This window comes from Neovison vison, chromosome 3 (assembly GCF_020171115.1).
Source record: "Neovison vison isolate M4711 chromosome 3, ASM_NN_V1, whole genome shotgun sequence".
Classification (NCBI taxonomy): domain Eukaryota; kingdom Metazoa; phylum Chordata; class Mammalia; order Carnivora; family Mustelidae; genus Neogale; species Neogale vison.
The window spans coordinates 41,022,447-41,035,974 of NC_058093.1; the positions used below are offsets into that span (position 1 = coordinate 41,022,447).

The 13,528-nt window shown below is 49.7% G+C and overlaps 1 protein-coding gene across 1 annotated transcript in view; it reads left to right on the plus strand.

Moving 5' to 3' along the window:
- INPP5D (inositol polyphosphate-5-phosphatase D) overlaps positions 1–13,528 on the plus strand; it is a 111,219-nt gene that overhangs the window by 9,447 nt on the left and 88,244 nt on the right. The window contains exon 2 of the mRNA XM_044241873.1: positions 6,228–6,291. Within this exon, the coding sequence (XP_044097808.1) occupies positions 6,228–6,291 (64 nt within the window). The remainder of the gene's footprint in view (positions 1–6,227; positions 6,292–13,528) is intronic.

Here is a 13,528-nt window from a genome sequence, read left to right on the forward strand (position 1 = left end):
AAGTGAATTTTTGCTCTTTGTCATGTCAAACAAGGACCCGTCTTTTTATAAAGTTTTGAATGACTAAGTATTTAATTTGATCGAATGCCTTTTTAATATCTGTTGAGATGATTATGTTGTTTCCCTTATTTCATTTACTGGCATAATAGCTTAAATTTATAAACTCCCTAACATTAACCTCTTTTGCAGAATTAAAATGAACTGTTCTGTTCTTGATTATATTAATATTTTTGGTATTCTGAATTTTATTTAGAATTTTTGTATATATGCTCGTAGGTGATATTGATTTATATGATTTTGGTCAAGTTAAGGTTTAAGAGCCATGGAGGCGCCTGGGTGGTTCAGTAGGTTAAAGCCTCTGCCTTCGGCTCAGGTCATGATCGCAGGGTCCTGGGATCGAGTCCCATATTGGGCTCTCTGCTCAGCAGGGAGCCTGCTCCCTCTCTCTCTGCCTTCCTCTTTGCCTACTTGTGATCTCTGTCAAATAAATAAATAAAATCTTTAAAAAAAAAAAAGGTTTAAGAGCCATGGAAATGATAAAACATGGAGACATTTATGTGCCATCATTATTAACTGATTTTTTTGAAATATTAAAAAAAGTTTGGCAGAGGTGCTTTTCCTCAGAGCCACTTACAGAGACCATTTTTATTTATTTATTTTTACTTAATTTTTAAGCAATCTCCACACCCAACATGGGGCTCTAACTCACAACCCCAAGATCAAGAGTTGCATGGTCCACCGACTAAGCCAGCCAGGCATCCCCAGAGATAATTTTCAAATATTTGCTTCAGTTTCTTCTGTGGCGTTGATTGATTCTTGTTTTCTATCTCTTGTTTCACTTTCAGTAAGTTATCTTTATTTTTCAGAAAATAGTCCATGGGTTGAGCTTTTTGAGTTTTCTAACACACAGTTGTGCATAGTTTTCTGTAATTTTCAGATTTCTCTTTTGTTACTGTTCTTTCTTCCTTTTCTCTTTTTGATTTTGTTTCCTCTTTGTGTTCGCTGGGCTCCTAGCCGGGAGGAGATGGCTTAATCCAGAGGTTTGACAGGGAAGGCAGCACAGCCTGGAACTAGCAACCTGGGGAACCCCTTCCCATACCTAAAGAGCCAGGGGACAGGCTGTCACCAGGCCTTCTGCTGGAGGCAGGGTGGGGTCAGGGGACCAAATGCCTCCCTCAGGTGTTCCTCTCAATCTGCCTGTGCCAGACCTGCGTGAGGCAGCCCACACGGTCCGTCTCCCAGACCCAAGGCAGATGGAAAATGATGGACCCAGTCTAGATGGCGGGTAGGAAGAAGGTGAACATTTTTTTCTTTCCTTTATTCAATTTGCCCGAAGGTTGGCCACTTAATTTTCTGCTTTTCAAGTCATATGCTCTTAGATTCAGTACCTGTTTTGTTTTTTATTTTTATTTAAAAAATTATCTGTGTTTTCAGAAACCTCTACTTATGTTTGAGGACAGAGCTCTGTCTTCTCTATTTCTCTTGTTCCCTCCCTGTCTTTTCTTGCTGTACTGACTTTTTTGAGTTTTTCTTCTTTGTTAGCATTCTCCAGGACATGAGCTGCTGTTTATCGCCTCAGTTGTGGTGTTTCGTGCTGACTCGTGAACTCCTGGGTTTTCCCATCTGATCACTTTTCCTCGTCTCACGCTGCTCAGACTTTACCATCGATCTTCCTGAGCCGGAGATGCAATGGTGGACTGAGTTCTCAAGTCAGATTTCACCAAAATGTCTTTTATTCTTTGTGTAGTGATTCTATGAAACATGGAAGGAACACCTTTGAGTCCTTAGGAAAATGATGCCCTTCTTTCGAGTGGTGCAATGTTTTCATAGGTCTGGAGACTTTTCTTTTCTGACAAAGAACTGTTGGGAAAAGTTGGAACAGATTCTTTTGGAGAACAGAGTGGGTTTCTGCCCAAATCGTCTTCCCAGAGACATAAAAGACCAGCAGGGATGGGGGTGGGAGCCCCAATCTGAGATCCAGCTGATGGAGGTAAGTGATGAGGGATGGTGTGGCTCACAGATAGGTGGGCTTCCTCCCAGGGGTCTCATACAAGGAACAATGTGCTGGACTCCCAGCTGCCGGGCAGGGTACTCAATAGACCCCCAACAGCACTCTGGCTGCCTCCCCTCCACCTTTCACTTGGCCACCTGGCCTCCTCTTACCTTCTTTCTTCTGAACTAATGGCCTCTTATAATTCATCCATTTTCTGACTCTCTTTGGCTGGATTCTTTGAGGTTTTGGTGGTAAGTAGTGAACACCCTTGGTTCCTAGGGCTGACATACATTTTCCCTTGGCTCTTTATCAGTCCAAGTGGCTTTTTGAATGCAGGGTTTCCACCCCTTGTTCCCCCACCCCATCTTGTCCAGAAGTCTACAACATTTAAACAAGAAAAAAAATATGTACAAACAGCACCAGAAATTAGAACTGATATATTATAAGAATTACAAACAGGTTTAAAAACAATTATAGAGCACACTAAGCCGATTGACAGAGCGAGACAGAGACACTAATGAGGTTCTTGAACTTTATTTATTTTTTATTTTTCAAAAATTTAAAAAATATTTTATTTATTTATTTGACAGAGAGAGATCACAAGTAGGCAGAGAGGCAGGCAGAGAGAAAGGGGGAAGCAGGCTCCCTTCTGAGCAGAGAGCCCGATGTGGGGCTCAATTCCAGGACCCTGGGATCATGACCTGAGCCAAAGACAGAGGCTTAACCCACTGAGCCACCCAGGTGCCCCAGGTTCTTGAATTTTAGAGTTTGATTTCTCTGTCCCCACCTACCCCTAGCCCCCATGAGTCTCACCATGGTAGAAGATGTTTCTGGGCCCGCTTGTCCGTGTTCACTTGGCCTGGAGTAGTCATGTAGAAATAGTCATATGTATCCAAGAGAATAAAAATGCCACAGTGTTTCTTTCTGCTTCCATTGGCTTGCCCTCTTGTGCTCGAGTAGACCTTCCCAAACCATATTAGGATTGCTCTAGAAATGTGCTGCTCAGAGGGCGCCTGTTGTCACGGACAGCTGTTCGGTCATGTGGGAAATTTGCTCTCAGCCCCACTTCACCTGAGAGTGGAACAATGTCCCACGTACCTCGGTCTCCGGAAGGGGCTCTTCCTGACACGGTTGCCCTGAAAGGCAACCCAGTCCCTGGAAGGAGTAGCAACCGAGGACCTAAGGGGTTAGCCCCCTAAATTGTTACTAAATCCCCACAAAGAGCTGGGAAGGGCTGTACGAGACCGTTGTAGTGCGCCGTCTGGATTACATTGCAGGGCAGCTGCTGTCAAAGAGGATTTTGTCGTGGACCCTTCACTAAACACGCCACGTGTAAGACTGTGCGCCTGTGTGTATACATGTAGGTCACGCATCTGTGTGTACGCACCCGTATGTACATGTATACATGCGTGTTCTCTGTATGTGTGTGTATTTGTACATGTTTATGCGTCTGGGACCAGAGTAAAGTGCAGCTGCTGAGGAGTGGTGGGGGAGGGCTGGGGAGCCCCCTCACCTGCCTGCAGAGCCCCCTTTCCCCCTCATGTAGTCTGGAACAGCCCATCTCCCGTGGGCGGGGCGTGGCAGGCGTGGGGACGTGGTACATATTCTCTCCCAGACTGTGAACTGACCCAGCTGCAGGAACAGTGTGTCCAGCCCCATGTGTGGTGGCTGCTGAGATGTCACTGTCTAAGGGAGAGTGTCCTCTCTTTCTATTGTACTCGCTTCTGAGTTCTGATCTGAGTCACATGGAACTGGAACCCCTTCGCATTTCAGTGTTCCTAGAACTTCTCTGAAAAAGCCAGAAGGGCTTGTCTGCCACATTCGATTAACTAAAGGGCCTTCCTGTCGTGTGCAGCTGTCTCTGCCCCTCTCCTGGTGACCCTCTTCTTTTTGTTGAAAGGCTGATGTTTGGGGCCTGCTCCCCTTCTTTGCCCAAAGACTGTTCTGGGCCTGGTCTCATTTGCATATCTACCAGCGGAAGTGTCATGAGAACAAGCAGTGGAAGATAAGGGCCGGGCAGGGTGGGGCTACCCCAGGGCTCTGCAAAGGGGGCTGAGGCTGGTGGGGGGAAGGAGGAGATGGGGGTCTGGGGCCATTCACCATTTCTGGGACATCTCCAGGAGGTGAGGTGACAGTGCCCTAGAGAGTCATCCTTGCTGACTCTGAAATAAGCCAGTAGTGGCTTCCGCTCGGGCTCTGGACACAGGACAGGGTACACAGTGATGAGCATTCAGAGACGAGACAAAGACAGAAAAAGAAACTTCCCTTTGAGAAATGAAGAGCCGGGTAGAAGCGAAATTACCCAAAATATTCTCCAAAACTTTATTGAAACATCCTTTGGTTCAAAAGCCAAAAAAAGATTGTAAAACTTGACCACATAAAATCATTTAATCTCTACACAGCCTTAAAAAAAAAAATCCACAAACACCGTCAACAATAAATAATTCCAAAATATATTGCGGCATGTATCGAAGTCTTACAGATAAATAAGCAAAAGGTGATTAAAAAAAAAAAAAAAAAGAGTAAGCCAAACACATGAAAAGAAATTCTCAGAAAAAGAAAGACGAATAGTGAAACATGGGAACACAGTCAACCTTTCTCATAAAGAAAGGCAGATTAAAGTGAGTACTCATTTTTCTTTAACCTCTCAGATTTGCAAAGATTAACATATCTGATAGCAGCCTGTTGGCAGGGCGTGGGGAAACAGACATATCCGGTTAGTGGGAGAGAAAAGTGACACAGACAGCCTCGCAGGGCGGTGATCGTCAGTCCCGTCAGTCTCTCTCAAAACACAAAGCCCATGTCTTTCGTGCGGCTCTTCTCTGGTGGTGATCTCCCCACAGCCGCCAGTAAATGTCAGCACGTGCAGGGTCCCGCGTGTTCCAGGCACTATTCTAAATGCTCCTCCCACGTTAACTCACTCAGTGGACGCAGCGACAGATGGCCGGGGTTGTTAGGGTCCCCATCGCACTGATGGGGAGGCTGCATCCGTGACTTCAGCCATCCCACGAGGTGTAGGCGCTAAAAGGCTCACTGCAACACCATTTAGGAAAGTAAAAAGCTAAAAGTAATTACCCAGCCGTCATCATGGGCCAGTCAAATAAATGATCATATAACCGCATGGTGGGATATGAGTTGGAGAGACCTGTAAAATATGTTTTTTGGTGGGAAAAGCAAATGTCAGAACAACATATATATGGTGATATTATGTGCACTTAAAAAGATATGTATATAGGGGCGCCTGGGTGGCTCAGTGGGTTGGGCCTCTGCCTTCAGCTCAGGTCATGGTCTCAGGATCCTGGGATCGAGCCCCACATCGGGCTCTCTGCTCAGTGGGGAGCCTGCTTCCCTTCCTCTCTCTGCCTGCCTCTCTGCCTACTTGTGATCTCTGTCTGTCAAATAAATAAATAAAATCTTAAAAAAAAAAGATATGTATATATATAAGTTTGAGTGTACATTTAAGAGTTCTGGGATGAGTTACAAAAAGGAGTAGTAAATCGAAGAAGCAGGGCTCAACCGAAGTGGGAGGAGACATTTCTTTTTCTTTTCTCTTTTTTTTTTTAAAGATTTATTTATTTATTTATTTATTTGACAGAGAGAGAGAGAGAGATCACAGGTAGGCGGGGCTCCATCCCAGCACCCTGGAACCATGACTTGAGATGAAGACAGATGCTTCAACGACTGAGCCACCCAAGTGTCCCTAAACTAGTGTATAACTTTAAATACTAGTTAAAGAGGAACGCCTGGGTAGCTTAGTTGGTTAGGCAGCTGACTCTTGATCTCAGCTCAGGTCTTGATCTCAGGGTCATGAGTTCAAGCCCCACATTGAAAAATAATAATAATAAAATAAAATAAAATCTAGTAAAAGAACACATACAAATGTTGAATCAAGCACCAGACACCCTGGAGGGGCTAAATACTCTTGATGTTATGTCTTGAGGGTAGATACCTTTAAATCAAACCACACAGCTGTCAGGTGCCCATGTAAATCATGCCCAGAAGACCCCACATGGCTTTTCCTGGAGCTCCTTGAGTGGTGGGCAGGGGGCAGAGGGAAGGGTCCTCAGACTGGGCTGCTTGATGTCACGGCTGATCTCCACCTCGGAATGGTCAGCTCCAAAGTTCAGAGTCATGCCTAGCTTCTTCGAGCCATGTCAGGGATTCCTGTCTTTTCAGTTCCCAGAGAAATGAATTCCCTCACACGGGTTCTAACGAAGCCTTTGGTCTATTTCAGATACCGGAATTGTGTTTACACGTACAGGATTCTGCCCAATGAAGATGATAAATTCACTGTCCAGGTAAGCCCTTTGTCAAGCTGGACTTCTGGCCCTGAGTAGAGCTGGTATTGGCAGAGAAAGGGACAGAGACGAAGACAGAAAAGAAAGGATGTGCCCCAAATACACGGACATGAGGGCCCGGCTAAGCCTCTTTCTCCCCAGAAGTCTGCGGGTGGGTGTGGCTTGGTGGGTAAGCGGAGACCCCACTCCACTGGGGAAGGGCGCCTGGAGACAATGGAAAGGGACTGTAGCTTGTTGCTTATTTTCTTCAGTGAGCTCAACTGAATAAGGGTCAGTGGTCCAGGAGGGAGAGAGAGGAGGGGAACTTCTAGGAGAACAGACCAGTTTTATCTGAGGGCCTAGATGATCGCCCAATGGGTCAACACAAAACAGTGCTTTCCATTTGTAGACACCTGTTCTGCCAAAGGCTGACTGAAGCTCGTGGCACCTGGTGGCACGGTGTAGAGTCCAAGTGTGTAAAACTTGCTATTAAACATTAACAAAGAATCGGCTGCAGCAAGTCTTTCCAAGGCTGAGTCTGAAAAGCCCACCCCACCCCCCAGAGTTTGCATGACGAACATCACGGGCTCTGTGTGACCACAAGGCATGAAGACCGAGTGCTGTGGAGGCCCAGGGAGCTATTTTTATCAGGCTGCATTAAGGGTGGGGGGTGGTGTCAGAACAAAGGAGATGTCCTCAGGGTGGGGGCAGAGGAGTCATGCTCCATTCTCCAAACTGTGGTCAGAGGCACCAAAAAAAGTTGCACCCACATGCCCAGCAAAGAGCAGGGATGGACCAGGGTCCGGATGCCATGTCATGGAGGACAGCCACAGGGCCTGTGGGGTTTAGCTGAAAAGAAAGTCCAAGTGGAGGAGAGGTGGGGTATGATCACGGATTCCAAAATGTGAAGGGAACGACGCATTTTGGCCAGAGCTAGGATGCCGTTGAGGGCAGGACACCAGAAAGGTGTTGGGGACACTTGTCATTGGAAATGCGTCAAGGAGGAGAAGGCCTGTGGAGTAGAACACCTCTGGGAAGACGGCAGGGGCCAAAGGGATTGCTTCAGTGAGCCACTAAGTCAGAGAATGAGACCCTAAGGGGGTGCTGAAACCAACCCCGGGGCTTTCAAAGCTGCGTGCCTGGGCAGCTGGGTCTCTTTGAGGCAGGGGCTTCTGGGAGATGCCAGTTTGGGCTCATTTGGTGTCACCCCACCCGAGAGAGGTCAGGCTGAGTCCTCTGGGCTGCTTCATCCTTCCCGGTGGGTGTCTGCACCGGGATCTGAAGAATATCCATTTGGATGTTTCTCGTGCGTCTGGGGCGCCCACACGTCTCAGCCCTGTCACCAGGGATGAATGGCGGCACCCCGAGCATCAGACGGTCCTTTCAGGTCCTTGGCAGCTGCGTGTCGTGGGCACGGTGGTCTCCCCGGAGGGGAGTCCTGTGTAGGGCGGGCAGTGGGCCCCCACAGCCTCCGCGGTGTTGTGTGAGTCCAGGACGCGGGGAGCTTTCCTGGCCGGGTTGGCGCCCTTGACAGGCGGTTTGCTGAAAGGAGTCTCAAATCTCTTAAGTCAAAAGTCGGTCAACGCTTTTGATCTGTTTTCCCCTTGTGGTTTCTTCTATTCCTTCAAAGTGAAGACGACTTCAAGTATGACTAGGCCTTGAGCTGGAAAAGACCTAACTCTGTGGCTTCTTGTGCGCATGGCTGTACCCGCGGCCTGCAAACGGGCCCTGACTGAGCCTGGCATGTCCCCCTCTCACCCTCACGCCCCTGTCACCGTGGCTGTGCGTTCCTGGGAGTTGCTCCCTGTCCCAAGGTGGTTTCAGAATCTGGGGCCTCATCAGGCTTTCGGGGTATCAAAGAGCGGAGCCTTGCTTTGACTGACCCCTGTAAGGAGTGGGCAGCCTGTGAGGGAAAAGGCCTGGCCTGGGACCAGAGGCCCCCCAAGTGGGCCCCGCCATGCCTCAGCCCCCCTTTGCCCGCCTGTTCTTCTCCCCGAGACAGGTGTCCTTCTCAGTTACCAGTCCCCAGAGGGGATCTGGGTGGCTCAGCCACCAACAGCTTTCTCTGCACGGGCCACTCAGGGGCCACAGGCTGGCGTGTCAGCCAGGTGCCCAAGCAGCTGCCCGCCCCCACAGTCAGAGCAGGAGGACAGAGCTGGTGACCTGAGGCCACGCTCAACCAGAGTGATGGGCAGGCAGTCTTCGTAGAAAAGCTGGGGCCCTGCTGGACCGGAGGGCTGGGCCAGCCCTGGGCCTGTGGCCTCTTGGGTGGCCCACAGCAGGGAACCAGGGTGCAGGGATCTGTGGGGGCCAGGCAGTCTGTGGAAGCTTCCCCTCCGAAGGATACACCTTCCCGTAAAAACACGACACCTTCCTGAGATCACAGAAGTAGAAGGCTCCTGGGTAGCACGCTGAGGCTCATGTGCAAGGAGGTGAAATCAGAGATCCGACCGGCTCTCAGTCCTGACCCACTCTTGCTTATTTTTAACCCTGGTTCCTCTTTTCATGTCGAGGCAAAACCTCATACTCTTTTCTGAGTCGAGCCACAGTTTCTAAATAACTCATTCCTTACACCTGAGCCTGCTTATTGCCACCAGTGTGGGGCCCCTAAAGTAAGAATCTGGCTTGAAAAACTTGTCCAAAGAAAGCACTGGCGGCTTGACTCGCTTTCTTACTTGAGTTCCCTCCGCTCTTCTCGCTGGGGCTTCTGTGTTTTTGGATAAAACCAAAAGGCCACCCCATCTCCGATCATCACAGAAGGACCTCAGGCAGTGGGTCTGTGTGTCATGGCGCGTGACCACCCCATTTGGGTCAGGAAGAGGAGCGATCCTGACCCTCCAGGGCCTTGCTCTCTCTCCACCTTTCTCAGACTTCGGGGAAGTCAGAGAGGGGGAGGGAAGGCTGTAGCTTCATTCCCCTCCCCTGCTGCGAGTATGAAGGTAGCTGAGGCCTGCAGAAGGTGGAGCTCACCCCCAGGTCTCCACCCCAGAAAGTGTGTCCAGACCTGGCTGGGTGTTGGATCCCTGGGAAGGGTGGACTGTACCCTAGGAGGGTACAGAAGCAGGGAGGGGTCACCTGTCAGGGAGAGAGGCCTCCTTTCCTTCCCACGGTTGTCAATGGCCTCTGATCAAAAGTGGCCTCTGGCCCTTGCGGTTGATCAGTGAGGTACCTGGAACAAAGGCAGGAAAGCCTACGACGTGTAAAACACCCACCCGGGTGAGTGACTGGCAGGGGGGACCCACCACCACCACCTCCACCACTGCCGTCTCTCGTCACTGGGAGGAAACAGATGTCAAATAAAAGAACCACATCTGCTGACCCACATAAGTCAGTCCTACCTCCTGCTCAGGTGAGGGAGGGAAGGACAAATGGAGGACAAAGAGATGGAGGGAAGGGGAGAAAGACAACGGAGAGAAAGGAAAGAAGGAAAGAGAAATGAATGAGAAGAGAAAGAGGAAGGAGAGAAGAGGGAGGGGTAGAGGTGGGTGATGGTGGGGGCAATATTCTAAAAGGTTCTAGGCAGTGCCTAGGGGTGGCGATGTGGTCATCAGTCTCTCTCAGCTCTGCCCCTTGGGCTGTGGACTTCTCTGCCTCAGTTACCTCAGGAGCCTGCAGAATTATCATGGGACTGGTTGATCAACAGCTTTTCTGGCCCTCCAATCTTGAGAACCTTCTGGTCCTTGGGGGTGGGCAGCTAAGGGCAGACAGGTCCGCTCTACCCCTCAGGCCTGAGTTTCCCATGCTCAGAGTTGCGTTTCTTGTAAACTCCTTTTCTGACTTGGAAAGGGAAGTGACCCTCCTCCGGAGTCTGTTCGGCTTCTGGGCCTTTCAAAATGGCCCTCCTCCCTGGGAAAGTAAGGACCAGTGTGAAGGGTAGGAGCGGAGTCCGGCAGGAGACTCGTGAACAGCAGCCTTCAGACACATTACAGAAGGGACTGCCCCCAAACCCACGTAAATAGGGCCCTTTGGCTGTATTCCTACAACCCCTCAACCCTTGCTCTCTTTCTAACATCCTTCCTACTAAGAAGAACAAAGCCGAAAATAAAAGCTGCCCCTGGACTATCACGTCACGGCTCGCCGTGAACTTCCTGTGCGTCCAGGATACTGAGTGTTTAAGACAGGAACACACACAAGCTTCCCAGCACGTTGAGGTGGAGAGGGAGTTCGAAACCGCCTCACAGACTCTTTCAGTCTTTTTTCCCCATTTAGAGGAAAGGCCCAGAGTCTCCAGCAGCCTGGGCGAGAGGCTCATGACTCAGTTCCTGGTCCCTGACAGTGGCCGTGGCTGTGTCACCAGGGCAAATGTGGCTTTTGGAGACAGAAAACAAAACAAGTTTCTAAAAGCCGTTGTCATAAGGGTCCTGGAGGGTAAAGGGCTGAGCCATTGTTATTAAGTTCAGGAAGAGGGTGGCAGCTGTTATTGTTCTGAGTGGTCACCCAGTGAAGTAAAGATTCCGTCGGAGCCGCCCGGGCGAAGGATGTGGCTCTCACACACACTTCCTGACATTGCACAACGGGACGGAGCCGCGAAGGTGCAGGCAACAGGAGCCATGCAGGGCCACCTGCCCTGCAAGAGGGGCTCAGCCATGGCCACGCGGAGGGCGCTAGGCTGGGCAGGGACTGCGGGGACCCAGCAGTCCCCTCACACCCCAATGGCCATGATCTAGAAGCCTGCATATTTTTTATTTTTTATTTGTTTTTAAGATTTTTTTATTTATTTGACAGAGAGATCACAAGTAGGCGGAGAGGCAGGCAGAGAGAGAGGAAGGGATGCAGGCTCCCTGCTGAGCAGAGAGCCTGATGCGGGGCTTGATCCCAGGACCCTGAGATCATGACCTGAGCTGAAGGCAGAGGCTTAACCCACTGAGCCACCCAGGCACCCCTAGAAGCCTGCATATTTTTAAAATTAATTTTATTTTTTTATTTGTATCTGCTATTGAACACGGGCAGCAGCAAACATCCCGAGTTTCCTTTGCCTTCGAAAGGGAATTTGGTGGAGATAAAAATTGTTGAGGACCAAGTTTTTTGTTGTTGTTGTTGCCTCCAGATTCTCCAGAGGCATCACTCTGCTGCCTTCAGAAGCGCGCTATTACAACCAGCCCCAAATACAAAACCCAAGGCCAGCCTGGTGCTGGTTCTCATATACGGAACCAGGTTTTTTTTTTTTTTTTTTCTTTTCTTTTCCTGCTTTGAAGCTGGTGGGAGTTTTTTTTCCTACTCTTGTCATTTTCCTTTTGTCGGTAGTTCCTGAAAATGTGTTCAGCCCGTTCCGTCTCCAAATGTGGGTGTCTCTTCGGCTCAGATTGCTCTTCTGTTTGGTCCTGGAGTACATTTTTAATCCAGCTCTTCCCACTTTTATTTGTCATTATTTTACTTTTTTGACAATGGAACCTCCAGATGACCGTCTCCACTTTCTCTGTCCTCCCCTCCGCACCCCGTCCCTGTGCACTTTGTCCCTGACGGTCCTTGCTTCAAGCCTGCTGGTCTGCCTTGCTCCTAGCGCACCCCCCCCCCCGCCGCCAGTGGACCCATTTGCTCTTAGCTACCAAAGCAGAGCTCACAGGGGGCCCACACCAGCCACACCAGGGGGCTCAGGCACGAGACTAGGATGTAATTATAACCAAGGAGATGTGAAGGGAAGCTCCGTGTGGGGCTTCTGGGAAAAGTTCATTTGTCTTAGAAAGAGATACAAGGATGAAATGGTCCCTTTTCTACCTTTGGAAGCTGTTATAGTGTGGAGCAGCTGGGTCTACCGCTCCCATCTCGCAAGCCAAAGGGGTGGCCGCTGGGGAGGGAGGCCGGTATGCGGAGGGCAGAGCAGACAGGTGCCATGAACCTGCGTCCCCAAGGATGCCTCTGAATGAACTGGACAGAATCAGCCCACGTGATCGCCACCGTGCCTCTTGTCTTCCTGTTTGTGAGAGCATTCGTTTTTGTTCAAGTAACTGAATCGGGGTTTTCTGTCACCTGCAGCTAAAAGTATCCCAACATGCAGAGGTTTGGGTTGTCCTAGGGGAATTTCAAAGCAGAAAATGAAAACTTTACACTGAACATCAAGTTTCACTGCCTCCAGCGCCCCCAAGCCGTGATCAGACCCCTGTGGTCTCTGACTCTTCCTTCTCTGAAACTGTGACCTGCGCCGTGTTGCTGGACTCACTGGCTCCCTTCCCCTGCCGCCCCCACCCCCCCAACATGCCTTGTGCTGCATGTCTGTGCCAGACATCCTGGAGTTCAGTGTCCCTTTGTCCCAGTGTAACCACAAAAGTCCAAACACCAGCCATTTCTGCCTGGGAAGGCACCTCCATTACTTGCTTCCTATTGATGGTTTAACCTCTTTGCTTGGGATTGCCTTTCAAGGTGATGTTCTGGATCTAGCTTTCACATATACAAAAGGCCACTTAAAGTCACCCAACAGAAGGGATTCTTTCCTCTAAGAAAATATGCCTCCCCCCAGAGGCCTTCCCTGATGACTCTATAAAAATGTCTACCTGCCCCCATCCCCATATCCTGCTGTATTGTCCCTGTGACACTTGTAACTGTCTGCTTTCCTTGATTTATTTATTGTCTGTCCTAGAATGGTCCCTATTGGCATGGGGGGGCCACTTGGTAACTATTTCTCAAACGGCTGGTGTCTGCTGCCACCCATAAGCATGTAGAAAGAGCTGCACATTTCTGCGACAGTGGTGACTTGTTTTTCTCTTGCCACACTTAGCTGCCCTCCAGTGGGTCTCCACAGGACGTGCCTGATCTGTTTGTTGACTCCTCACGCTTGCTGGTCATGCCTTGGCCAGTTTCTTCCACATTCCAGGCAGGGTCCCCTGCTGCCCGGTCTCTGTTTTGCTCTCACCCCCTCCCATGTGGATTTGAATTTCACCGCTGAGTTTTTCATTCTGCTCCAAACCTGCCTGACCTGGCTGGTCTCCCTCTTTTACTGGCCCTGTTGTCTGTTGGTCTTTTCTGTTCTCTTCTTGTGGGTTTTCACTCCTGGCTCTTACAGGCCTTGCCTTCTTTACGCTTGCGAGGACCTGAGATACTTCTCTTCGTGTTTTCCTACTTCCTGCAGCAACGGCTTCCTCCAGGTCCTATTCTGACGACCCTCTGTTTCCTCTTCTGAAATATTGGGGTAAAGGCAGTCCTTCTCTCGTAGGCGTGTTTCCAGGATGGAAGGAGATGGTTTCTGTGGAGCACACGGCTCAGTGCTGGACATACATGTGGCTTAGTAAATGACCGTTTTGCAATGACATCGAACAGGGGAGAG